Genomic DNA, 27716 nt, shown 5'->3' with positions numbered 1-27716 from the left:
CCGACTTTGATGAGCTCTTCTTCAGAGGTCGTGTCCGTATCCACGATGGCCACCAGCCCCTCCCCCACCTTTTCCAACGAGGACTTCGTGGGGGTCTTCTCAATGGGCCTGAAAGACGACTCCCTCCGCGGTGGCAGGGAGACTCTGGGTCCTGAGGGCGCCTCCACTGGTGTAACCTCCACAGTCTGAGCCAGGGCTGCGGCGACATCCTCAATCGAGGTCTTAGCAGGGTGAATTAAGGCCATCGTCACCTTCTGGATGCCTGGGGCCTTCACCTTGGGGGGAGGGTCCGAGCCTCGCTCCCCCTCTGCCGGAATCTTCGAGATCGACCGGGGCCTCTCCAGAAGCTTCGCCGGGTTCTCGGACTTCCTCTTACCCGAGCCAGAGCGTTGACTCGTGGTTGATGGCGCCGGGGAGGATGCGCCCTGCCTGGCAGCCAAGGAGCCCGACCGTTCGGCACTCCCGGTGCCTGCGGACTCGCGGTGTTTAGCCTTTTATTGGGCCCCTGTCGCCGGGGCACCCTCACAGGACTTAGAAGACCGCTCTGACTTCTTTTTCTTCTTCTCGCCTGACGGGCTCTTCCCTTCCAGCCAGTTGGCGAGACGGAGGTGGTGATCCTTCATGGTCCGCTCCGACATGTTCCCACAAAACGCACAGTCCTTCTCCTTGTGTGTCTTGTCCTCATGGAGACAGAGGCATAACGAATGCTCGTCCTCCTTGAAAACATTCTGAAGCTGGCATCCAGGGCAGGTCCTGAACAGCTTCCCGGGCGTCGAGCTTCCATTCTCCTGGGCCATGTCCGGGGTAGGCTTCGGAACTTCTGGAATCCTCCAAAAGCGTAACTCGATGAAATCTTCACCCTTGAGGGGCGTAGAAAACTCCAAAACGGATCCCCATTGATCGGATGTAGAAACGGTGGCGCTTGAGGCTCTATTTAACCGAAAAATTAGAAAAATCTCCTGAAAAAGCACGAAAACGCAGCAAAAGCTTGTGAGCTACAGCACGAGGACTCCCAACACTTGAACGTGCGGTAAAAATCTGAGGATGGCTGCCGGAGGCAGGGCTTAGGGAGAGGGCAGTGATTGGCTGGGGGCAGTATGACCCAGAGACCAGTGATTGGTTACTACTAAGAAAGACAGATCAGAAACGAAACTGATACTGATTTTTTTCTATACCGAGGATTCCCGGCCTGACGACGGGGAATATTCATGAGCATGTGATTCCATGCCAGACCCCATGCTGGAGAAGAACACCTCTTTTAAAAATGTCATACACATGAGTCAAAAGTTTATTAGCAACAGAATTATCACAAAGTCAATGGATCTTAGGTTTCACTTTTACTAGTGGGCAACAACCATTACTCTATAATATATGCACACTATGTTCTTTAAAGGATGTTTAACATCTGAAAGCATCATTAAGTAACATACAGACAACAGATTCAAAGTTCAAACAAAATATATTTATTAACTTAAATGTCAAAATGGTAGAAGGCCCAACTTGCCCTGTGCTAAGGTGGGATTTCATTACCTGAACGAAACTAAGGAAAGTGTGAGTCAGAGTTCAACTACTTAAAAGTCTGTCAGTGTCCAAAACCTATGCTTGCCATCACAACTAAAGGTAAACAATGTGTAGGGATATCAAAATTGAAAGAAATGGTGATCAACAAAGAGTTCTGAGCTTCTTCCAAGTCGTAGCTTCCTTTTCAGCTCCCCTTCGCCAAGTTCAAGAAAGTTCGACAAAAGTCTTAAAATTACCTTTCTTATGTTCAAAGTACTGCAGTTTCATACAATCCCCGGGGTTCCCTTCCCAAGTTCCAAGCAACACAATTAGCAAGGAAAAGGGTCTTGAGACTCGGTTCTCAAGACAATACTTGCAGTTCTCAAGTCTCGAGGTTCCCTTCCCCAAGACTTTAACTCAATCACTTGTACTTGTTTCAGTCTTTCAAAAGGTTAAACACAACGTAAGGTCAGCCTGACCCTTTTTCTGGATTGCTTCAGTAGTACATTTTTACTATATCTCTTTGGTTGACTTCACAATGTCTTTAACTCTTATAATTCAAGGCTCACTGGTACAGGTCGCAGTTGCCATACCACACAGTCCAGCCATCACAGGCCACACAACCAGGATCGCCAGGATCTTCAGCCACACAGGTTCTTCTATAACTGATCCTGTGTTCAGAGTTACTTTCACTTAAGTGCTCTTTGTTGGCCTCTTGGCTTGACATGCAGGTTCACACTTTTCTAGCTTCTCCTGGTTAGCCTCTTGGCTCTGGCATAATGTGTCACACTTCTTGTCAGTCGTTGGCCTTGCTGCACTGCATTTACTCTTAAAAGTTCACTTTGAAATGGTTTTGTTCATGTCCCACTTTTCTATGGCACTCTTTCACACTTGCACTCTTTACTATACGTAACTGTCATATGGGCATTTCCTCCTTGGCAGTTCCTTGCTTTGCCCATTACAATTGTAACTTGATTTCACATTATAATAAGCTTAATTGCAAGTTTTCATTCAGTTCGATATTTAATGGATATTCGTTATGCTTGATTTCAAGATTTCTTTGTTCAATAGGCACTTGATATGTTTAATTTCAACATTCTACTCAGTTCAGTATTCAAAATATATTCATTAAGCTTAATTTCAGGTTTCCATTTCATTCAATAAATATTATGCATTCACTTTGCTCAATTTCTTGTTTTCGTTCAGTTACCTCACTCGCAGGTCGCTCGGAATGCCCTGGTTCCTGGCTTCTGCCTTCTTCAGCGGTCGATGAGCCAGCTTCTGCAAGTCCTGCTTGCTTACAGGGACTTGCCTTGCATCGCAGATTGCTCTGCCGCCTCTGGACAGATGCGGACAGCGTCTTGATTTCTCATGGATCTCTGCAGCTCCGGCTGCTGTTCGAAGGCAGGTGTCCTGGCTCCTCCACAGGTCCCACCACGACTGCCTCCTGCAAAAGCAGGTCCCCTGCTGGTCCTCTCACCACAGGCCTATCTGTTTTCTCCTCCCTACAGTGTTCTCTGGCTGCCTTTTTATAAACCTGCAACCTTTTAAGAGGTTGCATGTGTGGATCCTTAACTAGGTTTGTCTGACCAAAATAAAGGGGACATGCCCGACTCTCACCATACTCTGCAGGAATCTTTCTCGTCCCAGTACCAGAGTGCTAAAATGATAGTGTAGTATTCATTCCTCTTGGCTTCTTCTTCGTCCCAGCACTTTCTTTTTTTTTTAATCATTTATTTGTAGTTTAGGCAAAACAGCAAAGATCAAGCAATGGAATTAAAACAATATAAAAGGCACGCATATAATAGAGCACATATTTACAAACAATGAACTAGTACATGTTTAGAAACTCATCCCAGATCTTAGCATACAAGCCAAGCTTCTTTTGTTTCCTGTAGATTATCCTTTCCATACTGGCAAGACAATTCATCTCCTCAATCCACTCCAAAACCGTTGGTGCTGTTCGAGACTTCCAACTCCTCAGTATCATCTTCTTGCACACACAAGCCCCCCTGAATAGAAGTTTTCTCTGAGAGACTGAGCACTTTCAAAGGTTGAATGGGGCAAATTGAGGCAAGAGGTCTTGCAATAACCCATAACGTTTGGGGAAGGGTTAGGTTGGTCATGAATAGGGAAAGGGGGATACCATATTTTGCCTACTGGCTGTCTCCTCTCTCACCCTCCTTCTGTGTCTCAGGGAATTTTAATTCTTCTTGATGTTAGCTTGGCTATAGGAAAAGGGGTAACAACATTCTATAAATGCTTCTGGGATTATCTATTCTTTATGAAATGGGGAGGGAGAGTAATGTGTCTCGCGCAGGGATGTCCTCTACTTATTCCTGAAGGACCCCCCCCCAACCAGGTGCGCCTCCCTCGCTTCTCCACCTCCAGGGTCGGGATCCAAAACCGATGGCCTTTCCCTGGCCATCTGGGAAGTGGATCCAAGAGAAGATGTGAGAACGCCCTCCGGTTTCTCACAATCACTAACATTTATATAGATCTGTCTTTATTGGTATGCTGTACATGTGATTTTTTTCCTCTATACATATTCCTATGTACCTGATTAATTAAAACATTTGTTTTTAAAGTGTGTCAAATTTACCTTGGTAAAAAAGGCTTCAGTCAAAAGGACAGTAAACCAATTCAGTTTGTTTTTAACTGGAAGGATTCCTCTTCTCCAATTATGTACAAGTTTCACACCAAGGTGAGAAGATCTCACATTAGGGCAGGCACTTAAGGGTTAGTGTTTGATACAGAAATACCATTTACAAAAGCTAACATAAGAGGTATTACAAATAGCACCACAAACCTCGCATTGTATCCTCAAAAGGAAGTTAAATACAGATGACTGCAAACCTACTTTTAAAACAGTGATGTTGAAAAAGGTATCAGGTAATATTATCCCCACCAATAATATCGCCATATAGATGGTCGTCAGGAACGACCATAGGCGATATTAGTGGGGATAATTATGGGAGTGGGGATTGCAGGGGTGTCCCCTGCAGGTTCAAATGGGGTAATATTGCCACAAAAATACAGCACCATTCTTGTATGGTGATATTTGTGCGGGGATATTAACAAATGGAATAGTTGAAAACGCCCCCGGAAGACTGTTTAATTTGGAACATCTGTATTCCTATATTACTATACATTTTATCATTCGAATCGGTTCAAATGCATATTAGTCTCAACGATTGGGCTTTTTAAAATTTGGAAGATTAGGAAGCCACAGAAAAATGTTAGCCGCCATGTGGGATTGCACATCAAGCTCCATTCAGGCCTCAAACACAATGCACACATTTGCAAAGAACAAAGGAGTGTCATTTTGTTCCCACGTTCCAATTATGGAGCCCAATTATAAAAATATGGCCTAGATTTCTCTTTAATTAGCCTAAAACCGATTTGGTGAGAGGAATATTAATAGGAACATTTTCCAGAACTTACTACCAGATGGCATTAGATCAATATGGGAGTAAATTCCTTATTATAATATGAAACTACATCCCTCAAAGATGAAGGAAAGCACATTCTAAGTACTACTGAATATCAAACAGGGATGTAATACTGATTGACTAAAGAAATAAGATGAAGCTCACCTATTGTGCAGTGACATGCACCGCTATAATTTTTGACTGAGCTAAAGTGAATCAAAACCACCAGACCTACTGGGTAGGGCAAGAAGTATGGGGAGAGAAGAGTTGCGATGCACCTCCATAGAGTCCTCAGACCTTTAATACACATCCCCAGCCAATGCCAGAACGAGGGCATGTACAAAAATCCAGCTATGAAAGAACAGAAAAGACACCTGTAGTCTGCTGTGCTAAACAAATGGCATACTTTTGGGAACATTATCTAAGCAGGGTTCCCAGGAGTCAGTATGGAAGACTGACTGATCGGGGGAACTAATTATTACCAGAATTACTTTATGTTGATCCAAAGAAGCTAAATCAAAGAGGAAATCCAAGGAAATGAAAAACACACCATGTACTATGGCGTGATAGCTAGGGCTGTCCGAATTTAACAGGGCCTCTGATGCAGGAATTCACCGAGGGTGATTAACTTGGAAAAGGTTAATGACAGTTATATAAATCAACAGTTATTTTGAATTAAAACGTTTTATTAGTCATCAAGATAACGAAATCATAGAAACATTACATTAAAATATCCTAATAAAATTAAATCACCAAAAAGACTCAATAACTTGATTTATTTTATGTAATTAAAGTTTAGAATTAGTTGGAATTCCCTTGAACTTCAGTGGTAATATACAATTTTTCACTGCCGCTAACAAATCAATCATGCAAAGCAAATTAGGTTGAATGATGTGCTGCTTAAGATTTCAAATTTGATGCATGTCATATGACCTATGGCCGAGATGATATCAAGCGATCATGGGGAGGGGAGGATACAAACTGGTTACACTGCCTTTACATTTTCTATTCCTGGTGTATGAGCAAACTGAGCTTTAAAAAGATGCTCAAGTGAAAGACCAGTCCACGGGACCTCCTATATGTTCAAAATCATATGACCAAAACAGTCCTCCCGTTGAAGGATGTTTCTGTTCCAACATACAGAAAGACCTGCCTTACAAAAATATTCTGGTGGAAAACCAAACAGAAAATACTCAGACGCCCAAAGTAAGGGGAAACCAACTACTCATTCATGCTTCGCAGTGACTGTAGCAATTCCAGTCTCTATAACTTTTAGTAAGAAATTCAAAAGATCTAAACATTGAATATGTTAATGTTAATGGACATTTGCACCACGCACTATCACCACCGGAGTGGTCACCTGGCGCTGAATATGTAGGTCAATTCCATTAGGACATTATGGGAAATGTGAGGGCAGCATGGGATATTGATCACTGTTTCAAGTGTAAGTCAAGGCTTGTTTATCATGTCATTGTATGGTTCAGTGAGGAAAATGAGACATTCATTCTTCAGTCATGGCAGGACTTTGTGATTGCTGTTACAACTTGAAGCAGTAAGGCTGGTTGGTTTGATCACAAAAGCCCTTCTTGGTTACACGGTCTGACACTGCAGAACCTAGACAGGGTCACAAATTAAAACTTCATTGCTTGTATAACATTCAACCAACAGAACCTAAGAGTTAACCATCACAGAAGTGTCAATATCATAACAGAAATGAAGTTATCGGATTGGACAAGGTAGCAAGTCAAGATCTGTTCTGCAGTCCATTGAACACATCCAAAGGAACATTTTTTATTTTTTTATTTTTTTAAAGATGGGATGGGAGGAGTGGGGTTATATAACGTATGGAATAAAACAGGATGCGTGTATGAAATGATGCAAAGTGTAATGTGTTGGGATATAGTGTTCCCATACAAGACAATTGTATTAATGAGAAATAGTATGAGAATAATGTACTCCCCCCACCATGCAGGATACGTCAAAAACAGCTAATCAAGAACAGCACATATTGATCCATGTCGTGCAGTTTAGGGAATAAGCTGGTAAACTGCGCTGTACCTCACTTTCCGGCGAGGGCGTCGAGTTCCCAGAGCTCAGCGATCCCTTCCTGGAGCCCTGAGAATCTGCTATGATGGAGTTGGGGCGTTCCCACTGAGTTGCTCCCGTGGGCACGTGCCAGTAGTAGATGCCAGCAATATCATTGATCTTCTTCCAGCCAGGCGGCAGATCCGGGTCGTTCTGAAATGAGTGGTCATTCCATATATCCGCTGCAGAGAAAGGCAAGCAGAGAAAGCACGTGAGATTCACCTGGGGAAACGGTCAATATATTGCACTGCGCATAGAGAGGGCATAGACACTCCCGCTGTAGAGCACGATGGAGGATGCAGATTTTCGAAACGAATACAGTGCTCCTCAAATGCTTTGCTAAAATGCCACAGGCTAGAGTCCAAACATATGGAGAGCCAATGGTTTGCAGGCCTTTGAGTGGAAGCAAATGTGGTGGGGAGTGAAAACATTGCACAACTGTAATGCAGTTTAACTGAAGCGCAGTGGTGCTGAGAATAGCTCTGATCAAAACAGTTTGTTTTCTTCCTCTGTTCTTCTACCTATACAAATCACGCAAGCATCAAGAAAAAGTGGACGCAGAAGGGCTTGCGGAGGCGTCTTTCATTAGATAACCGTATTCTTAGCAACCAGGTTGTCGTAAAATCCCTTTTTCCGGGGATTATAAAGCACTTTTACAATTTAAAATTAGAAAAACGAAAACCAACAGCAAAACACAAAACTAAGTCGGTTGGCAAGAGGCTTAACAAGCACTGAAAAAGCGAAGAGTTTTGACTGCCTTGCAGTGAAAAGTTCATCGCCCAGATCCATTTAGGAGATGGAGTATATATATGTCCAGGGCATAGCAGACAGAGTGGGGAGACAGTGGTGGATGAATGAATGTGTATCCAAGGACTGGAGAGCGAGGGAGCATGTGTGAATTAATAAACATGAAGATGGATGGGGAAGTAAAGGGCATGGTGCTGGAAGGATGAATGAACGATTTTGAAAATGGGTGAATTAAAGTTTAAGGGCATTTGATAGCATGACGATCGATACATGGACGAATGCATGCTTAAGTGTGATATGGATGAATGGATTACTGAATAAACATGTAGGGACGTATACATTCGTGTGATGATGGACATTAATGAGAATGTGAGAACAGGTCAATGAGTGAGTTTGAAAACCGCATCATAAACCCAGTATTTACTGTGCAGTGGCCAGGAAATTGGGTGGGCATGCACAACACAGTATGCAAGGGTACGAGGGGAAAGGCACATGCACAAACTAAAAAAAATGCCAAGAGCGTGAGCACATTTATGAAGGTCTTTCTGCAGTAGCATGCTGCCTCCGTTTACACAGATGGAATCTGAAAAGACATTGAGGGGTGACGGGTGGGCATCGCTGCTAATTGAACCAGCAGCCCTTTCCGAAGCTGTACGAAGTGGATACTACCCCCGTATTGAGAAAAAGGCGGATTTGGGCCAGTGTGGGGGTCAGTCAATTCCTGAGGGGCACCAGCATTTGAAATGATTCAACGTTAATGGTGGCTTGTGAATAGGCATTACGTTGCAGCAGAAAACAAACGTAGGGAGGGATACCTCAATAATGTAAGGGGGCTCCAGGTCTCCCGCCTGCAAAACTGTTTCAAATAATGTGATGAAATGGTTTTTTTTTTAGCACAATTTGGATCTGTTAAAAACTTTCTTTTTCCCCAATCAATGCATGCAATTTAACTCCAACAATAATCGCTGTATTTATTGTTTCTATGTGGTGTTCTTTTCACATAAATGGGCAATAAATAACTTGATTCTTTGGGGTGCATCTTTACACTACAACGAAGGAAAAGGTTATTGCAAGTTGGTTATTAACCTGTATCATATAATATTTGTACTATAATTAAACCAAAAGTGAGGGAACATCCATTAGAGAAAACGGCCAGACGATTCCTCGGGAAGAGCATTGCTCGAAAGACGTGTAGGCTCATGCTGTTAGAAATTCTAGGCTTCATTTGCTCAACAATTCACTAGGAATGTAGAACGAAAATACTGTTTTCATATCTTGAGACATTTTAAGAGCATTATTTGCACAAAGATTAAGGGACGGTGCTTTGGGAAACCATGAAATCTTTTGTGGTTCACAAGTATTTCAAAGATATGTGAGAAACCTCAGGGTGTCTCACTTTCTAGTCCCCGGGGATCTGTCATCCAGGTGGCCAGGACACGGCTATCTCTATTGGATACAGTTCCTGGGCGTGGACCAGTGAGGGAGGATCCCTTGGGCGATGGGTCTTCAGAGAGTGGAAGTGGGAGACAGAGGGTAGAGACGCGGTATCCCCTTTCCTTTAACACCTTTTCCCCATTCTACCCTGTAGGATATTTAGAAGCTTTACCCTCCACCCCTTTTCCCATACAAACACTTTCAACACTTTTACACAATAACAGACAACGGACTAACACCAGAGCCGTTTACCTGACATGTCCCAATACACGGGCCAGGCAGAGTCAGGCAATTGAAAATAATCAGGTAGACCTGACGGCCCTTTACTTCCCTACATGGATGTAAGGCGGAGCACGAAAGCACACTTCGAGCAAGGTTGAACACATGAGGAAACCAGCAGTTCAAACGGAGAAGGAAAGCAGTGAAATCTAGAAGATATGATATAATCTGATATGGCATTTATAACACGCCTATACACAAGTGTCACTTTGAAGGACGATGAAGGGGGAGTTGCCCATGCCCTTTTCACCTCAAATTAGAAGACCGGATCAACAGCTGCCGTGAAAAGCAGCAGACGTCAATGGTACCCGGGGGCCTCCTGCTTTGATAACGCAGGCGGAGAGGCAAGCTGGCTACCGTGGTACTATCCTGGACTACAGAGAACAAAGGAGCCAATGGTTTGAGCACAGCCGAGGAGTTCGAGGAAAGTAAGCTGAACTTTGAGCCCAAGGTTGCAAACGGCAACATTTTTGAACGCAAGGAATCCGCAAGGAATCCGAAAGACAATGAACTTGTGTGTGTGGTTGAACTGCAGAGAAAACCAGTTGAGGTCCAGGTGCAGAGGGGTCTGGCACAACGTGAGCACTCATTTGAAAGACTCTGACCGGGACCTATTCTTTGAAACTACAAGAACCAGAAGTCCTAAAAAAGGGTGGCCTGAGGCGTCAGAGTGGTCAAATACAGGTTAGGTCAAATACCTTATACAAGCGAAAGTCTCTGACCAATAGCCAGAGGAAAGGTAGGGGAAAGGAACCCAGCTTTCCGGGAAGACTGAACTGTGTAATAAAGGCAAGTGTGAACCCGACAGAAGGATTCCGTGAGAAAGCTAGGAGAAGGAAAACCTTGCTGTCTGAGGAAAATGAGAAATACATGAATTGTGTTAAAGAAAGGCCGTAGTGAACCCGACGGAGGGAAACCCAAACGACATGGAGGATCCGAGCCCGGCAGAGGGAGATCCTAGGGCCGCGCCCAAGGTGCAAGACCACAGAGAGAACTTTGGTTTATTTTGATTAAGAGGCATCAAGAGTAATAAACCCATGAACATTGTGTCGACAAGAGTAGACCAGGTCGAGGGTTGTCTGCAGTGGGGAATTGTTTAAAGAACATTTGACTCATACAAGCAATATTGGAAAGGCTGTAGTGAACCCGACAGAGGGAGGTACAAGTTGCAAGAAGGATCAAGCCTGGCGGAGGGAGATCCAAGGTGTTCAGAGCAATCGCCCAAGGTACCAGAGTAACGAAGGAACCTTTTGTTTATTTGTTTGTCGTTGTGAAGCAGCAGACCCTGTAAGGGAAGAGACTATCAGTAAAGAGACTTAGCCTCTGAAAGTTTTGATGATATTGAACCTGAACTGTGAACTTCGTGCTGACAAGGCCCAGGAGTGTGATGTGCTCGAGAGTCACGCCTTGTCCCGTGTTTCAGACGTGGAGAAGGGAGACCCAGCCTTATCATCCTGACTTTCATTTTGGGAACACTTCTTTCTTTGCTGGTTAACATTATCCCACACTCTTTTTGTAATTTATCAGTAAGGAATTGGCAATAGTTATTTTTTTTTTAGTATAAGTCCTTTTTATTTGACAAGACGCCACTAGGACTGCCTTATTATTATTTGATGGTCGTAGCTTTCTTCCATCCTAGATTTAGGTTTAGATTAGGCATTTATTTCACCCATTATAAAGTTCAATAAAGACCCTTGAACTGTGATCACTTATGTCTGTCTTTACTGTTGCCACCATGAGTTCCTTACAAATATAATGGAAGCCTCTTTTTCTCTCGGATTCATTGCAACGCCCTACTTTTTACTAGCCATTAGCACAGTTTTTGAGGCCTTATCTTCTCTGCATTTATAGTTTATCCTGTCACCTTTTCTGTTAGGGTGGTTTGCACATTTGATCTTGTATCCTTCTGGAATGCTTTCATGGACTAATGGCAATTGATCAGCAGAAAGCCAGGTTTCCGTGATAAAATGTACATCAATTTGGTCCTCAGAGAGGTGGTCAAATATATCAGACTACTGTTTGGAAATGAATCAGAAGAAATCTGGTGCAAATCGTAATATTGTGTGTATTGGTGGTGGTATCGGAATCTGTGGTAGGGTCCAATTTTTCCAAGGAGTCTTGGGTAGGGCTTTTCAGAATTGAAAAGGCTGGGTAAATTCTTACTCCGGTCAGGATCCTCACCATAGGGTCCTTGTGCAATCGTTGTGTTTGTTAAAGATTATCTTGTGATGAAAGGGGCGTTATGCAAGAATTCTTGCAATTGTGGTTTTATAGCTGGTTGGCTGCTTAATTGATTGGGTGACAGTGAGGTTGTTGAGTTAGAGGTATGTCCTTTTTCTCCAGTTTCAATCTGTAGATCAGTGAGTTCCTCACAAACATTGCGTTCAGGTGAGTGCTTGAGGAGGTATCTGGATAGGGATTTCACCAAGGGTCTTTGAAGTGTGGAGTCACAATTATTCTAGAATCTTTTTGAGACTGTTCTGAAGGCGTTGATATAGCAGCTTCCATCTGTCGTGGAAAATGTCACCACTCACTAAATAATCAACTCCCAGGTTAGGTGGGTAAGCGTCTTTAAATGATAGTTGGCAAAGTAGCAGAGAGTAGAAATCCACAGAACAGGAAACCACACAAAAAACGCCTGATACCTGTATCCTTCTGGACCACGATACAGAAACCCTAATTCCCTAGTTTACATGGCTTTTAAACATCCACATAATATGGTTTTCTATGGCACGGGCGTACCGAAAAGCTTTCCATGCACACAGCATACAATGTATTAGGTTATCTCCAACCTGTTCTACATGGTTCTTGTAATACGGTATTGCACACTAACTTTCTCATGTCTGGATGAGGGCACTTTGCAATATGGAGCAGACATTTTCAGACACATTTTCAGCAAGTCAGCATATTATGGTGCACTACGGTTCTCACATGCTCAGGCAGTGCCTGGCCCGCCTAATGTTGCTAATTATGCACACTGAAGCCATCTCTCTAGAGTCCTCCGCTCGTCGTCCTCCAACTCTCTGCGGATGAGCCGCTTTCACAAACAGATCTGTATCCTCTGCAGGTGTCTACCTCTGGAACAGACTACCTCCCTCTCTCCATTTAGAGCTGGAGCACCTTAAGTTCCGGAAACTCTTCAAGACCTTCCTCTTCTCTTCCTCCTTGTCTCTCACTCTACCCTGTTAACCTATGCTCTTTTTATCCCCACCCTCCTTCCTCCTTCTCCTCCTTAACTCTGCTCAGTTTTGCTGACTGATTGCCTAGTTCATCTCCAGAGCCTTACAGGTCCCAGCCCCCCCCCCCGCCTCCTCCTACCTGCCCTTGCACTTGCCTCCGGGACACTGCCTATGTTCAGTACTACTGCACTTTCTGCTTACATTCTGAGCATGGCCACCTCTCTAATCTTAACCTAAGGCCCTGTTGCACTAGACGTGTTTGTCCCCTGCCCCACTCCCTCTTCCTCGCACCCTGTCTGTACGCATGCATTAACTAAATGTACTTGGACTAGTAAGTTTGTCTGTTCTGTCCCCCCTGTCCCCACCCTTTTCCGTCCCCCCCCTTCCGAGCTTGGTCGAAACTGTAACACTTCATGCACTTGCACTAGGAGAAATGCTGTCAGGCCTACTATGCTATTTTTTCTGTTTAGATCGTTCAGAAACGTCAAGGCCTAAGAAGAATTACTGTATCCCCTTGTCCCCTTCCTGCCTTGAAGCACTCCACCTGTTTATAAGCGCTGCATAAATAACAATTACAATCTCGCTGGGTGAGGCAGTATTCTACATCTCGCTTGTCTGTGCCAAGCAGAAATACATAATAAAGCGGACAGACTATGAAGTGGGCTGCTTCTTGCAATGTACCTGGTGTTAAGACCTGCGCACAACGACCTAGGGTTAAGCAGGTTTGAGGCAACGAATTATAATTCAATAGGGCAATGAAAGTGCAGCTTAGATTTGCATGAAAGGCATTTAAGCAATAGTAACATATGTATGTTCCACCACACATCCCTATACTTTTACTTTCTGGGTCTAGTGTATTTGTGGTTTCTCGGCATGTTCCATTTGACTGCAGGCTTGATGGCCTGGTTTGAAGTGCGGTAAAGGGGTTAGGGTGTGTAATATTTACTTTGTTGGGTAGTGTTGTGGAGCTTTAGCCCTGATACAGTTTAGCTCAGGTTTCATCTTCGCATATTTGAGTAAGGTGATACGCCTAGAGCTTCAAATAGTAAGAGAAAGGTCTGAAACGTGCTCTGGATTAAACTGGTGTTGGGCTGCCATAATAGATTTGATTGGCAGCTCAGTGAGTTTGATATACCAGTGATACAGAATAAGATGATATCACAGTGTGAACTTATGTTGCTTTCTTGTGGATTCAACTGGTATACAAATGCAATTAATCTGGTTTTACTGGGGGGCTCTTTTCGCAGTATAATGGATGTAGCTATGCTATGAAATTTTCCGGTACCACAGTACAATTGGTGTAGCTATGTTAAGAGCAACACTGGTGTCAGAGTACAACTGGTGTAGATAAGCTATGGATTCAGCAGGTAAAACAGAAATGTTGATTTATGTATACTAAGGAGTAAACAGGCAAGACCAGCTGTAGCCTTGATATGGATTCAACTGTTATCAAATTACAAATTTAGTATTTAGGCTATGGATTTCAGAGACATCACAATGCAACCGATGTAGCTATGTTATGGATTCAACAGGTATCACAGTGACAGTGATGCAGCTATGCCATGACTTCAACAGGTAATACAAAACAACTGAAGCAACTATGCTGACGATTTAATTGGTATCACAGTGTAATTGATGCATTTATGCTATGGGATTGATTGGTGTGCGTGTAATTGGTGTAGCACTTCAATAGATTCAACAAGTAGGACACAAATGATGCAACTATTTTATGGATTTCACTGGTATTGCAAGCTAATTGATGCAGCTATGCTATGGATTCATCAGACAATACAAAATAATTGATGTAGCTATACCATATATCCAACCCAGTAAAACAATAACGGACATATCTATGCTATGGATTTAACAGATTATACAAAAATAATTGATGTAACTATGCATTGGATTCAAAAGATAGCAAAAAAAATAAATAATGTAGCTATGCAATAGATTCAACAAATAATACAAAACGCATTAATGTAGCTATGCTATAGATTCAGCAGATAAACAAGATGATTGCTGTAACTATGCTATGCATTTAACTGAAAGTACTCCTAATCCTAAAACTGAATGCACTCTGCGTTGGGCAAACCTTTACCGTAGCCAACACCATAACAGCACTATAACATCACAGGCAAGAATCATCAGTAGATAAGGAAGAAATTAACACTGATGGCTTGGAAATAATTTCATCAGTGTATCCTGAAAACAACCCCCACACCAGAGGCGTTGCAAGGGGTGCCTGAGGGGGTATAGCCCTGGGTCTTCTGGTTGTAGCCCCGGATAGAAGCTCAGGGACTACAACCAAACGGCTATAGCTAGCCCTGAATCCCGCCAGTCCGAACCTTAGCTTAGCCCCTGTTCTTTCCAGACCAAGCAACTCCCCTGCCCCAGACAGTCAGTGGAATATCATTACCATGATGAAATTCTGATTTTGGCAACGGTGCACTGAACAAGAAAAAAATCTTAACCACAATAACTTCATCCCTTGGGGCTGAAATTATATCTAATAGTCTCTGGTTTGTCTTTGTCAAATGATTCATTGAAAATTAAACATTCAATAGAATGCAGTCCCTTAAAATAACAGTATATAAAAACGCCCATAGAGTAAATCAGAAATGCTTAAAGAAATGTAGAGCCAGAAAGTGCCACTTGACCAGGACCTGCCACTCAGTTGCTCCACCCACCACTTATTCAATCAGTCCTCCTTAGGTGCCCTCATCGCCGGCGTCCTCAAAGGACACGAGAAGACAAGGACCTCACCTGTTTGTGCCCGCTCAGGTCCGATAGGGCCAAGGGCCTCAACCGCTATCCTGCATTTCACCTACAAACTAATTGCAACTACTGCTACTCACCAAAAGACATCACATGTCCCCTTCCTCCACAGCCCAACCCCACTCGCACTAGGGTTTTTAATGGCCAAGTGCCCTGGGCAGCACCAGCAAGCTACCCTAGTGAACCTCATTAATACGGTCCTTGCCCCCATCCAACACACACGGACCAAATGCACAGGCCCGCTCATGTTGATCAAGACTCTTTCAGCAGACGCTCAACGTGAAGATAACGCTGAATTAATTTCATACAACAACCTTGATGCTTTGTTCATAAAAAACATGGTTCACCCAATCCTCCCCACATATTCTCGATGTCCTCCTACCTCATGGCTACTGCATCCAACATGACGACTGGCCAGGAAGGGCAGGAGGCAGAGTGGCAACCATCCAAAGGAGCGAGTGGCTCCATCATCCCTTCTCCCAGAACAAGCTAACTTGTATCACTCGCTTGCCGGTTCCCTCTATTGTACAAGGAATCCATCACCTTCCACCTCATCTACAGACCGCCTCATAGGAGTGACTCTTTAATTGCAGACATCTCCAACTTACTCTCCTCTGGCAAATTAGCACATTCAACTAATGTCTTTCTCGTTGATTTGAACGTCCCAGAGTCACCGGCTGACAACCACACTCTAAGCACACTTTTCGTACTGACCGCTTCCATGAAACCTAAGCAAAGTGTGCTCTCCCCCACGCACAACAAAGGCAACACCCGACCCTTAGTCTTTACATCATCCCCGTGCATCATCTGTGCAGACCCTATCCCACTTGACTGGTCTGACCACGATGCCATCCCAGTATCAGTCACCAACTCGACTACGGCACACAAAGCTCAGGCTAAACAAACCATCACTCAATGCCGCTCATTCAAAAACATTGCGGTCAATGAGCTAGAAGCAAACCTTGCCGTCTTCCCCACCAGAGGGAATGCCTTGGTCCGCCTGAAATTATTCAGCAACTCTGCTATGAAACTGGTGGACACTCTTTCCCCCACTAGAATCGAGCAGGGCTAAGACCAAACCATTTGCCCCATGGTACACCCCCGAGCTAGCCTCCAACAAACGCTCAATCAGAGGCCTGGAGAAACAGTAGCACAAAAACCATAACTCAAGAGACCTCACCAACCTCAAATCTCTCTGCGCAAACCGTAGGATTGGGATTACTGAGGCCAACTCCGATTACTACTCCACCAACATTGCAGCAGCCAGTAACAGGAGCAAATCCACCTTTGAAATAGTAAAGCATTTTACCAAACCCTCACCCAACCCCGAGGTACAAGCAAAATGCAACAGAATCAACCCATTTCTTATTGAAAAAATACACATAATCCGAGAGACCATTGAAAAAGCATTAGCATCCCCTGCACCCTGGAATGCACACTGCCCCTCTGGACCGAATTCTCTCCTCTCTTTCCACTGGATCTCCTAAAAATGATTGCCTCCCTCAAACCTACTTCTTACTATGATGATATAATTCCAGCCTCCATCATCAAACAATTGACGGACCCGGCGCTCATTGCGCTCTTCAGCATCATCAATGCCTCCCTCGCAGAAGGATCAATCCTAGACATCCGCAAGGCTGGTCTCATATGACCTCCTTTGAGGAAACCAACCCTATATCCAGACAACCTGGCCAACTGAAGGCCCATTACGAACCTCCAGTTTATTGGCAAAATCTTTGAAAAAGTACTTGCTACACAACCTCTCACCAGAATCAAACAACTCCACCTCGTAAATGACTATCAGTCATGGTTATGCCCAAAGTGTAGCATAGAGACACCCACCATTTAGGTGGTGGATGATGCTCTCCAAGTCATGGATAAGGGCGACTCATGCCTCCTTGACCTCGTACCTGCATTCCACACCGTCGACCACTGCATCCTTCTCTCTCTCCTTGCTGATAGGATGGAATTATCTGGCACTGTGCTGAATTGGTTACATCCTACCTCTAATGCAGACACTAGGCTGTCCAGGTGAACTCATTGCGTTCTAACCTACTCCAGGTCTCCTGAAGAGTCCCCCAAGAACCCATCCTCTCACCAATCCTTTGTAACCTTTACATGGAGCCTCTGTGCACTCTCCTCAAAGATCCCAATATAGCCATCAACCAATACACAGACAATACTCAGTTGTACATGAGAGTAAATAGCGCAGGACATCATAATTTCTGCGATTACCAAGTCATCATCCATTCCTGGCTGTCGACTGCCTACCTCAAACTAAACCCATCATGAATTTATCCTCATTGTTCCAGATGCTAAAAAAAAAATCTTGCCCAATGATATGCGCCTAGAAGGATTTGATTCACAACTCCCAGACTCAGCAAAATCCTTAGGCTTCACCATTGACCGCAATCTGTCTGTCCAGAAACACATAGCCAAGGTGGCCCAAATAGCCTGGCTCAGAATCTCCAAATTTCATAAAATCAAACCCTTCATCCCGCTGCAGGACCTCCGGACCATAGTCATGGCCCTTGTGGTCTCACACATTGATGGGGGGAAATGCTCTCCTGACAGGGCTCCCAACTGCTCACTTGGCTCCCCTAAAAGCAGTCCACTTCACTGCAGCACGTCTTATTGCAGGAGCAAGTCATTTCGAAAGAACTACCCCCCAACCCCCCATCCTATGCAAACTACATTTGCTTCCACTTCCAGTAAGGATACTGTTCAAGACTGCATGTTTCATCTACAAAGAAGTCACGAGTAGCACACCAGCGTAACTGATGGCTAAGCCCCCCATATCTGGTGGCACACTCCTCACACAACCGGTTGGAATCACAACTGGTCCACTAAGAGAGGACACTGTGACTAACACTGCCTCCATGGGGCAACCCCTTCCCATGTGGCCAGAGAGGTGAGGCTGCTACCCGATACTCCCCCTGGGGGTGGTACTAGGTAGGTGGATCTCATGGGGAGGAAAAACCACTATGGGACAAGGGATGACACCTTGGGAGAAAGGGGGGATAATTCCCTTACACCCAAATCTCCCTCACCCTGTTACCCTGCACAGGACATAATAACCCCACACACTTAGATGTATGTCTGCAGAACAGACTATGTCAAGAAACACTAAGACGAGGAAGAACATTGAGTACAGGGATGACTACAGTACTGGGATGAGGAAGAAGCGCTGAGTAATGTGAAATAATCCTCCGAACCACTACAAAATAGTCAAGTTGTGTCAGGAAAATCGAAATGGAACACAAAAAGGGAAGAAGGACTCTCTGAAGAGAGAAGACCTCCCAGGAGGAAGTGGGAGATTTGAATCCTGGCAGCAGTAGAGGAGTTTGGATGCCGATGGTACCAGGAGCGGGACGCACACCCGCTGGTAGAGGCGTTCTCGGGGAGGACGTTGTAGCAAGGGGTCCACTAATTACATCATAAAAAACATGTACTCAAAAAGTGGAGAACACACCGGGCAAGAAGCAACGCTGTTTGTTACAGTTGGGTAAGGACAAATCAAACAGAACAGTGGATAGGCTCTGATCAAAAAGTTGACATCTAAATGTATTACGAACAGTAGTTTTATACCAGAAAGTACAATGGTCAGAACCCATTGAAACACTTGCAATTCAGAGAGTTCACTTTTTCAATGGTTACCAGGGATTTCATTAGCTCACGGATGTCACCTTCTCAAAGGTATACGTTGGTAAGTGAAGCGTAATTGGAGCAAGCAGTCCAAAAGTTTCCCAACACATTACCTCCCCAGGTTGTATCACATTTATTCACTGCCCACTCCGGAACAACTTGTAATTAATGAAGTAACATTTGTGCTGACTGCTGGAACTTTAATACACTGCCATTGGTCAGCACCACTGAGAACAGAACGCGACACACCCTGCAGCTGGTGGAAAAGGGGACATTCACACAAAACCTGTTGGATGGTGACCTTCACAAGCCCTGTGATGGATACTGTGAAGGCTGACCACCTACCCAGAGCCCAGGAACTTACCATCTGATTGGTTCTCCAAGGAACGCCATTCCGTCCAGTGTTCCGTTCCCACAACTGCCTGCCGATGGGCATCGGCGGTCATGTGACTGGCACACTGGATCAGATCCACTACCTGCTAGTTTGGCTGACCGCCCTGTAGTTACATAACCCAGTTCTAGCTGCATCCTCTTACTCGTCATGAGCAGTTTGAGCCCGGCTCCCCTTTCGTAGATCCCTGGAAAACTGGTCATGTGCTTCAGATAGAGGTTTCCCAGGCCCAGCCTGCCCTGAGGGATGTCCCACTGTGTGTGCTTATGATGATATTTTAGTTTTTTCCTTTTTAGGCTAATCATAAGGTGGTCCCTTGGGCTATCTATACACCCAAAGCATTGTTACCCTTGCTGTTCCCAGTGGGGCCCTTTTTAAGGGGCGTCTGTGGCTTAGAATACCTGTAATTTCCACTGCAGTTGCCCCCACTGGCCCCCTGCTTTACTCTCAAAGTTGGTAGATGTGTCCCCCCCCACCTGTCTGGCGCTGAATTATCACCTTTAATGCACAGGGATGGCTAAAAGAAGGCAAATCAGAGTCCCACACCCACATAACTAATCAAGGCCTCAAAAAGCAATCTTCACAGTCACAGTACCTGGCAGGATAGTGTACCAGGCTGGCTGTGACCTACAAAGCAGTAGTAGTAGTAAAGCGAGAACTGCAACAATTAAAAATACAGAAAAGGCAAGTCAAGGATTTGCACCCAGATGAAGAGAGAGCCAAAGCAATCTTCATAGACACAGTACCTGGCAGGATAGTATACCTGCCAGGTATACTATCCTGCCAGGTAGTAGTAGAACAAGAAAACCACAATTAAAAGCGCAGAAAAGGGAGGCCACCAGGGGGCGCACAGGCAATGGCAGCCTGAACACGCCGCTCCCGCCGGGATTGAGCCCCCCCCCCTGTGACCCCCCCACGGGACATTCACGGTCCGCGGAACCCGTGAACCTCGGGCACCCCCCGGGGCGAAAGAGCGGCATCTGGGGACCCCCGGGTGCCCGAGAACGAGCTCTGCGGCCCGAAGGGAGGAGCCCCGGAGAGCCCCAGGCAGCGTCTCGACCATCGAGGGAGGAAGTGGCGTGCGCCGGCGGCCTGGATTCGAAGGCGCGCACGACCCCCTCTCCTCCCCGAACACGGAGCACGCCGGCGCCCCGGCAGAAGACCCGCCGGCGACACCCCTGCAGCACCCGACCAAGGAGCCGTCACAGAGGGGAAGTCCCCCGCTGAGGAGCCGGAAGATACGCGGGCCGCGACCCGCTTAAGGAGAGGCGGCCTGCCCGCGCTCCCGAGTTCGGAGCCGAGGTAGGTGGGGGGAGCCCGCCCCGGCCCCCACGCAACCCTCAAGGACCCCGGGGGACCAGTCGTGGGGCGCACCGGAGGGCTCGGAGGGGCGAGTCGGCCCCGCCCCCCCCCCCCTGTCGAGCCCAAAAAAATTTAAAAAAAAAAAAAGAGAAAAGAAAAAGCGCCGGCGGCCTGGATTCGAAGGCGCGCACGAACCCTCTCCTCCCCGAACACGGAGCACGCCGGCGCCCCGGCAGAAGACCTGCCGGCGACACCCCTGCAGCACCCGACCACAGAGCCGTCGCGGAGGGGAAGTCCCCCCGCTGAGGAGCCGGAAGATACGCGGGCCGCGACCCACTTAAGGAGAGGCGGCCTGCCCGCGCTCCCGAGTTCGGAGCCGAGGTAGGTGGGGGGAGCCCGCCCCAGCCCCCACGCAACCCTCAAGGACCCCGGGGGACCAGTCGCGGGGCGCACCGGAGGGCTTGGAGGGGCGAGTCGGCCCCGCCCCCCCCTGTCGAGCCCAAAAAATAAATAAATAAATAAATAAATTTAAAAAAAGTCAGGAAGACGAGGGGGAAAACGTCCCCAGTCCTGGAGGTGACACACAACATTCGGAGGAGAGTATCCTCGAGCTCATCACTTACCTAGGTGGAGGCCCCTGGGCTCTATCCCAGGGCGAGTGCCCGCCTGGGGGCTCTCGCTGGGGGAATCACACCTGAGAGCCCCCCAACAGACCGCTATTGGACATCCATGGCCGCTCCCCCCCACCCTAAGAACTGCCGACCAAAGGCAGAGGACACAAGGGGGGAGGGGGTGTGAGGCCCCCACCGGAGGTCTGGTGGGGCGAGTGCCCGCCCACGAGAGGCCCCCCACAGTGGGCCACACCAGAAGGAGAGAGAGCGCGCTCCCCGACCGGGCTCTGTCCCTTGCCCCCAGGGGCGCACCAGCGGAGGGGAGAAGTAGGAGGACCGAATGAGTTGGCGCCATACCCTCCAGGAGTACCGCTACCAAGACACCAGCAGGGAGAACAGCGACCCGGACCGACGGACCGGCATGTCCCATTCCCAGACCCCACCCCTGCCCACCCTCACCATGGAAAAGGGCTTTGCCTCGGTCTTGCAGGAGATTAGGGACATGCGGGCAGACATCGCCCAAAAAATGGAAAACATGGACCGCAGAGTGGACAAAGTCGAGGATAGAATGTCACAACTAGAGTCCAACCAGTCCTCAGCAGCGACCCAGGAGCTGGACACGGCCCTGAGACTAACGGCCCTGGAAAAGAGAGATGAGGAGAGGGCAAGACAAATGGACGACTTTGAAAACAGAGAGCGGAGGAACAACCTCAGAATTTTTGGGGTGCCGGAGTCGGAGGGGGAGACGGAAAGAGACTTGACCCGGGTGGTGAGGGACATCATTACCCTCCTCTTCTCGGATGAGATGACAACCGAACCGACGTTTGATCGGATCCATAGAGCGGGGGGAAGAGCTGGGGGCCCCCGGTCAATTCTGGTTCGTTCCACTACTATACTGAAAAAGCGAAGGTTCTAGAGGAGGCCAGGAAATCCCGAGAGATAACCTATAACAATGCTCAGGTGGCCATTTTCCAGGACCTCTCATCATACACGCTGGCCAAACGGAGGATGTGCCGCCCGCTGACCCAGATGCTGAAAACGAATGGGGGTGCGCTACAGATGGGGGTACCCCTTCTCCCTCACGTTTGAATACGAAGGCCAACGAGTGAATCTGATTACAGAGGAAGATATAAGGGGAGCCATACAGGAATAAGCAATGGACCCGACCCCGCGGAGGGGAACCCTCCGGGTTCGCCGCGGATGAAGCCAGAGCGCGCCGGTCACGAGGAGAGAGGAGAAAAAAGACTGGCCCACGGAAATTTAAAAAATTGAACCCTTAGTCCCCATCGACGGACAGGAATGACACGGAACCCGGCCAGGGTGGAGCGGGACTGTCGGACCCGGGGAAGGAAGGGTGCTGAGGCATCTCACGGCAGGCGACATCAGCCTCGGGGGAACTGTGTAAAGAATTCATCATGGGGACTCACCATCTGTTCCGGCCCGCAGACAGGCCGAACTCCAGGACCATGGGGTCCGGACTTATGTGGATCCTCCCGGAACAAGTATGAGAGTTACATTGAGGGGGAGGGTAGGGGGGGCTCATGGAGGCTCTAATATGGATATTCACCCAGCAGGAGGCGGTAGGCTGGTGGTCCGGCCAGCTACCAACAATGGTAGAACTGTTTGGCTGGACGCCGGGGTGGGGGGAGGGGGGTAGGGGGTTTGTTGATGTGGTTATGTTCACAGGGGGGACCAGGGATCAGTTGGGGAAAGGTTTCAGGACCACTTCAGGGGAAGGGAAATGGGAGATCAGAGGATAACATGAAAAGAGCCGGACAAGGAAAGTGCCACGAGTCAGCTATCCAGTAGCTGGTTAATCTTAGACAATTGCTGATGATCTGCCTACCCTGGGCGTGGGCTCCCTTAACGTGAGGGGGCTGAACACCCCCACCAAAAGATCCCTGGTTTGCAGGGAATTCAGGAGGGCTAAACTAGACGTGCTTTTCCTTCAGGAGACGCACTGGGCGAGGGGGAAAGAACCAAGGCTACGGGGGGGGGGGATTGGGGAAGTCCTCAGCGCCTCCCACAAGACCAAGAAAAGGGGGGTGGCCATAGTGCTAGCGAGGGACATTGGCTTTGAAGTAGAAGCCTCATTGAAAGACCCAGAGGGACGGTTCCTGCTGACGAGGGGCTCCCTGCGGGGCTCCCCCTTAACACTTGCAGTTGTGTACAGCCCCAACGAAGGCCAGGCGCAATTTTGGGAGGAAGTGAAGAACAGATTGAAATTATTCGTACGCGGGTTGATGGCGGTGGGGGGGGACTTTAACATGGTCCTGGACCCGAAAGTTGATAGGAAACGCTTGGAACCCCAACCCACCAGGGCTGCAGGCGAAATTATGGCCCGCTCCTTCCAAAGGGTCAACACAGAGCTGGGCCTAGTGGACACCATCCCGACCCCTAGGGCAGAACACCCCTCCTTCACATACTATTCTGCAATCCACACATCATACTCCCGAATAGACTACATCCTGGTAGACGAGTCCCTGCGCCCATATGTCTCTGGCTAGGAGGTTGACCCGGTCCCCTGGTCCAACCATGACCTGGTCCGTACCACCATTATAGGGGAATGGCGAGGTGGCAGAAAAGGGCGATGGAAGTGCAACGACTCCCTGCTGAAGGACGATGTCCTGGCGCAGGAAGTGCAGGACGCCATTATGGAATACTTCAAGCTGAACGACAATGGCGAGGTGGGTGCGCATGTGCTGTGGGACGCCTTCAAGGCGACCTTACGCGGGGTACTCATAAGAATGGGGGCTCAGAAAAAAGGGAAAGGGAGGCCCAGGAAAAATCCCTTAGGGAAAAGATCGCACAGCTCCAGCCGGGAGGCCCCCCGGAGGCACCCTTGGCTATGGAACAGATCACTGCCCTAGAAAATTACAAACTTCAATTGAAAGATCTCTTGTTGCATAAAACTGAGCGCAACCTCCAGCTAGTGAAACAAAAATACTATGAGAAGGGGGATAGAGCCGATAAAATCCTGGCCTGGAAACTTAGAGAGGTCCAGAGAAGCAGAATGGTGAGGGCGATCAGGAACGAACAGGGCTCACTAGACCATAGCACCCCAGTCATAGGAGCGGCTTTTCGACGTTACAATGAACAACTATATTCGTCAGAATATGCCGGGGAAGACACTCAGATTGAGGAGTTCCTGGACTCCATCCAGATCCCGTCCCTGACAGGCGAAATGGCAGAAGGTCTAGAGGGAGGGGTCACAGAGGAGGAGGTGGAGAATGCAATCGGTGGGATGAAGGCGGGAACGTCCCCGGGGGAAGATGGGTTCTCAGTATACTTCTACAAGAGGTTCCGGTCCATTTTGGCCACACACCTGGAGAGGGTGTTCAATGCAGTACTGGAGGGGGGCACCCTGCCGGAAACGATGATGAGAGCCATCATAGTGGTATTGCCCAAGGAAGGAAAAGACCCCACTGACTGCTCCTCCTACCGCCCGATCTCCCTCTTAAATATAGATGTTAAGATCTTAGCCAAGGTGATGGGTAAACGGTTGGAGGGGATAATGCCCAAATTAGTACACGGGGATCAAGTGGGGTTCGTGAAGGGCAGGCAGGGCTCGGATAATATCAGGAAGACTATTGACCTAATCCACTATGCCCAGGAATCAGACCTAGAGGCTAGTTTGCTTTCCTTGGACTCCGAGAAGGCATTCGACAGGGTTGAGTGGAGGTACATGCAACTCCTCCGTCGAATGGGCTTCGGGCCTCATGTCAGGACCTGGGTCTCCGCCCTCTATGGAGCCCCAACAGCGAGAGTGCAGGTGAACGGGGAACTCTCCGACTCATTCCCCCTCACGAGGGGAACACGACAGGGGTGCCCACTCTCTCCGTTAATATACGTCCTGACGATGGAACCTCTGGCCATAGCAGTCCGGGCCCGCCCCGACATCAAAGGGATCAAAAGGGGAGAAGTAGAGTTCAAGCTCTCCCTGTTTGCTGACGACATCCTAGCGTACTTGGTGGAGCCCAGCTCCTCGCTCCCCCCCCTACTGCGTCTGATGACAGCCTTCGGGCAGTTCTCGGGACTAAAAATAAATGCAGCAAAATCAAAGCTCCTACCCATGAGGGTCCAGGACCCGTGGTTGGACCCCCGGGACAGGTGTGCGGGGATTGCGGTGGGGAAGGATTCCATCAGGTACTTGGGGGTAACCCCGACTAGAGATCTCTCGAGATTGGCCCCGGTGAACTATGGGCCTATCTTGGCGGGGGTTACGTCTGACCTTAGGAGATGGGATGGTATGATTCTGTCCTGGTATGGGCGCATGACAGCGATAAAGATGAACGTTCTGCCGAGATTACTATATTTATTCACCGCACTCCCAACGGAGGTCCCCGCCCAGTTGCTCCGTGATCTACAAAAAGCAATCCGCGAGTTTATATGGCAAGGGAGGGCCCCGAGGATAGGAAAGGCCACCCTAACACTGCCCAGAGAGGAAGGCGGGTTCGGACTACCGGACTTTCTCCTTTACTACCGGGCCGCCCAGCTGCGGGTCTTGCTGGAGCACATGAAGGAGGGGATGGGCACCTACTGGTCATACCTGGAGGACATGGACGCCCACCCTCTGAAAGTGCGCGACCTCCTGTGGCTGCCGCGTAGATTCATCCCTAGCAAACTGAAAGCCCACCCAACCCTGGGAATACTTTGGACAATCTGGAAAGAGGGACCCACAACCTCATACCTCACGACATGGCCCTCTCCAATGTCTTCGCTTTGGGGCCACCCGCTCAAACTAGGTAGCAGGGGATTCAGGAGTGCCCAGTCCTGGTCGGACGGGGGTCTGGAATGGGCGGGACAACTGTTCAAAGAGGACGAGTTCCTCGAATACGAGGCCCTGCGAGACGCACTGGGGCGGGAGTCCCTTTCAATCTTTGAATATCTGCACCTGAAAGGCATCCTTTGTGACCAAACATGGGGCCAGAACCTACGGAGACAGCTGACCCCCTTCGAAAAGTTTCTGGACACGGCCACATCAAGGAAGGGGGCGGTCTCCAAAATGTACCAAATACTGAACACTGTTAACCTGGAGGGGAGAAGAGGGTTTCGAGGGTTTTGGGACGACCTGGCAGGAGAACCACTCTCAGAGGAGGCGTGGTCCAAAGTCTTTAAGATAGCATTTCATGGGAACCTATTCACATCGGACATGGAGCACAACTTCAAGATTCTACAGGGCTGGCACAGGGACCCGTTGAAACTGTCCAAGATGTTCCCGGGAGTGTCCCCCAGATGCCCAAGGGGTTGTGGCCAAGTGGGGTCGAGGGGGCATATGTGGCGGTCCTGCCCCAAGGTGCAGGAGTTCTGGGAGAAGGTATGGGGGTGGATGGCCGAGGTCACCGAGGAACTAATCCCACCCAACCCCCTAACGATGTTGCTGGGCCTCCCCCCGGAGGATACCAAACTGTATAGGTACCCAAGAATGTGGGAGACGATGTTGCAAGCGGGTAGAGTGGCCCTTGCACAAAGGTGGAAGAGCCCAGAGACCCCATCCAAAGAAGATTGGCTTAAGAAACTCAAAAACATGTTCTTAATGGACAAATTGACGGCCATGGTAAATAATGAATTGGGCTCCTTTCAGGTTAACTGGTATGGGGTCTATGGGGCATGGGGTTGGGACCCCCACTGACAATATGAGAACACTCTGGTGAGATGGCGGGGGGTGGGTTTGGAACGCTTTAATCAAGGATGTAGGAGTAGCCCAGGACCCGGGAGAAAGCGGATCTCACTCAGCCAACTTGGACGCGAGAGTATAGCATACCTCTGTGGCAACGTACAACGAGCAACGATGACAGCTCCAGCTGTTCGACTTTTGAAGTGACTCTGATCTGGGGGAGGGGAGGAGTTGGGGTGGGAGGGAACCTGGGGGTTTTTATGACAATGTTAAAAGTGATGATTACAACGCTCCCAGCGTTGCCGTTTGTATTTTCTTTCTAAAAAACTACCAATAAAACCAAAGTTTAAAAAAAAAAAAGCGCAGAAAAGGCAAAATCCTGGGACTCACTCACATATCAACAGAGAGCAAAGCAGTCTTCATAGTCACAGTACCTGGCAGGATGGTGTACCAGACTGGCTGTGAAACCAAAGAAGACAAGGGGAATCTTCATAGGCACAGTATCTGGGGGAAACAAGAGACATGTTGACTATGAAAAGTACTCGGAAGAACCTAGGGGAAGGGAAGCATCCTTCCTACTAATTTGTACATACAAGAAAAAGGGAAGGAAACAGACATTCCCTCAACATTTGTATGAGGCAGGAGAGGAAACCAAGGGTAAGGGAAGCAAAGCCCCCTGTTTTGTGTACTTTTTTGGAGCACTGAAAGAAGGAAGACCCT

General features: G+C 47.8%; 1 protein-coding gene across 10 annotated transcripts in view; it reads right to left on the bottom strand.

Annotated features, from left to right (window-relative positions):
* Positions 1-27716, bottom strand: part of APBB2 (amyloid beta precursor protein binding family B member 2) — a 1500548-nt gene that overhangs the window by 591045 nt on the left and 881787 nt on the right. For all 10 annotated transcript variants that reach the window (XM_069631754.1, XM_069631756.1, XM_069631760.1 and 7 more), the window contains one exon: positions 6990-7198. In XM_069631754.1, coding sequence (XP_069487855.1) covers positions 6990-7198 — 209 coding nt within the window. The remainder of the gene's footprint in view (positions 1-6989; positions 7199-27716) is intronic.

Source organism: Ambystoma mexicanum, chromosome 6q (assembly GCF_040938575.1).
Source record: "Ambystoma mexicanum isolate Mex_15411 chromosome 6q, UKY_AmexF1_1, whole genome shotgun sequence".
Classification (NCBI taxonomy): Eukaryota; Metazoa; Chordata; class Amphibia; order Caudata; family Ambystomatidae; genus Ambystoma; species Ambystoma mexicanum.
The sequence above is the reverse complement of the archived record's forward strand: the minus strand, read 5'-3'. Positions and strand labels throughout refer to the sequence as shown.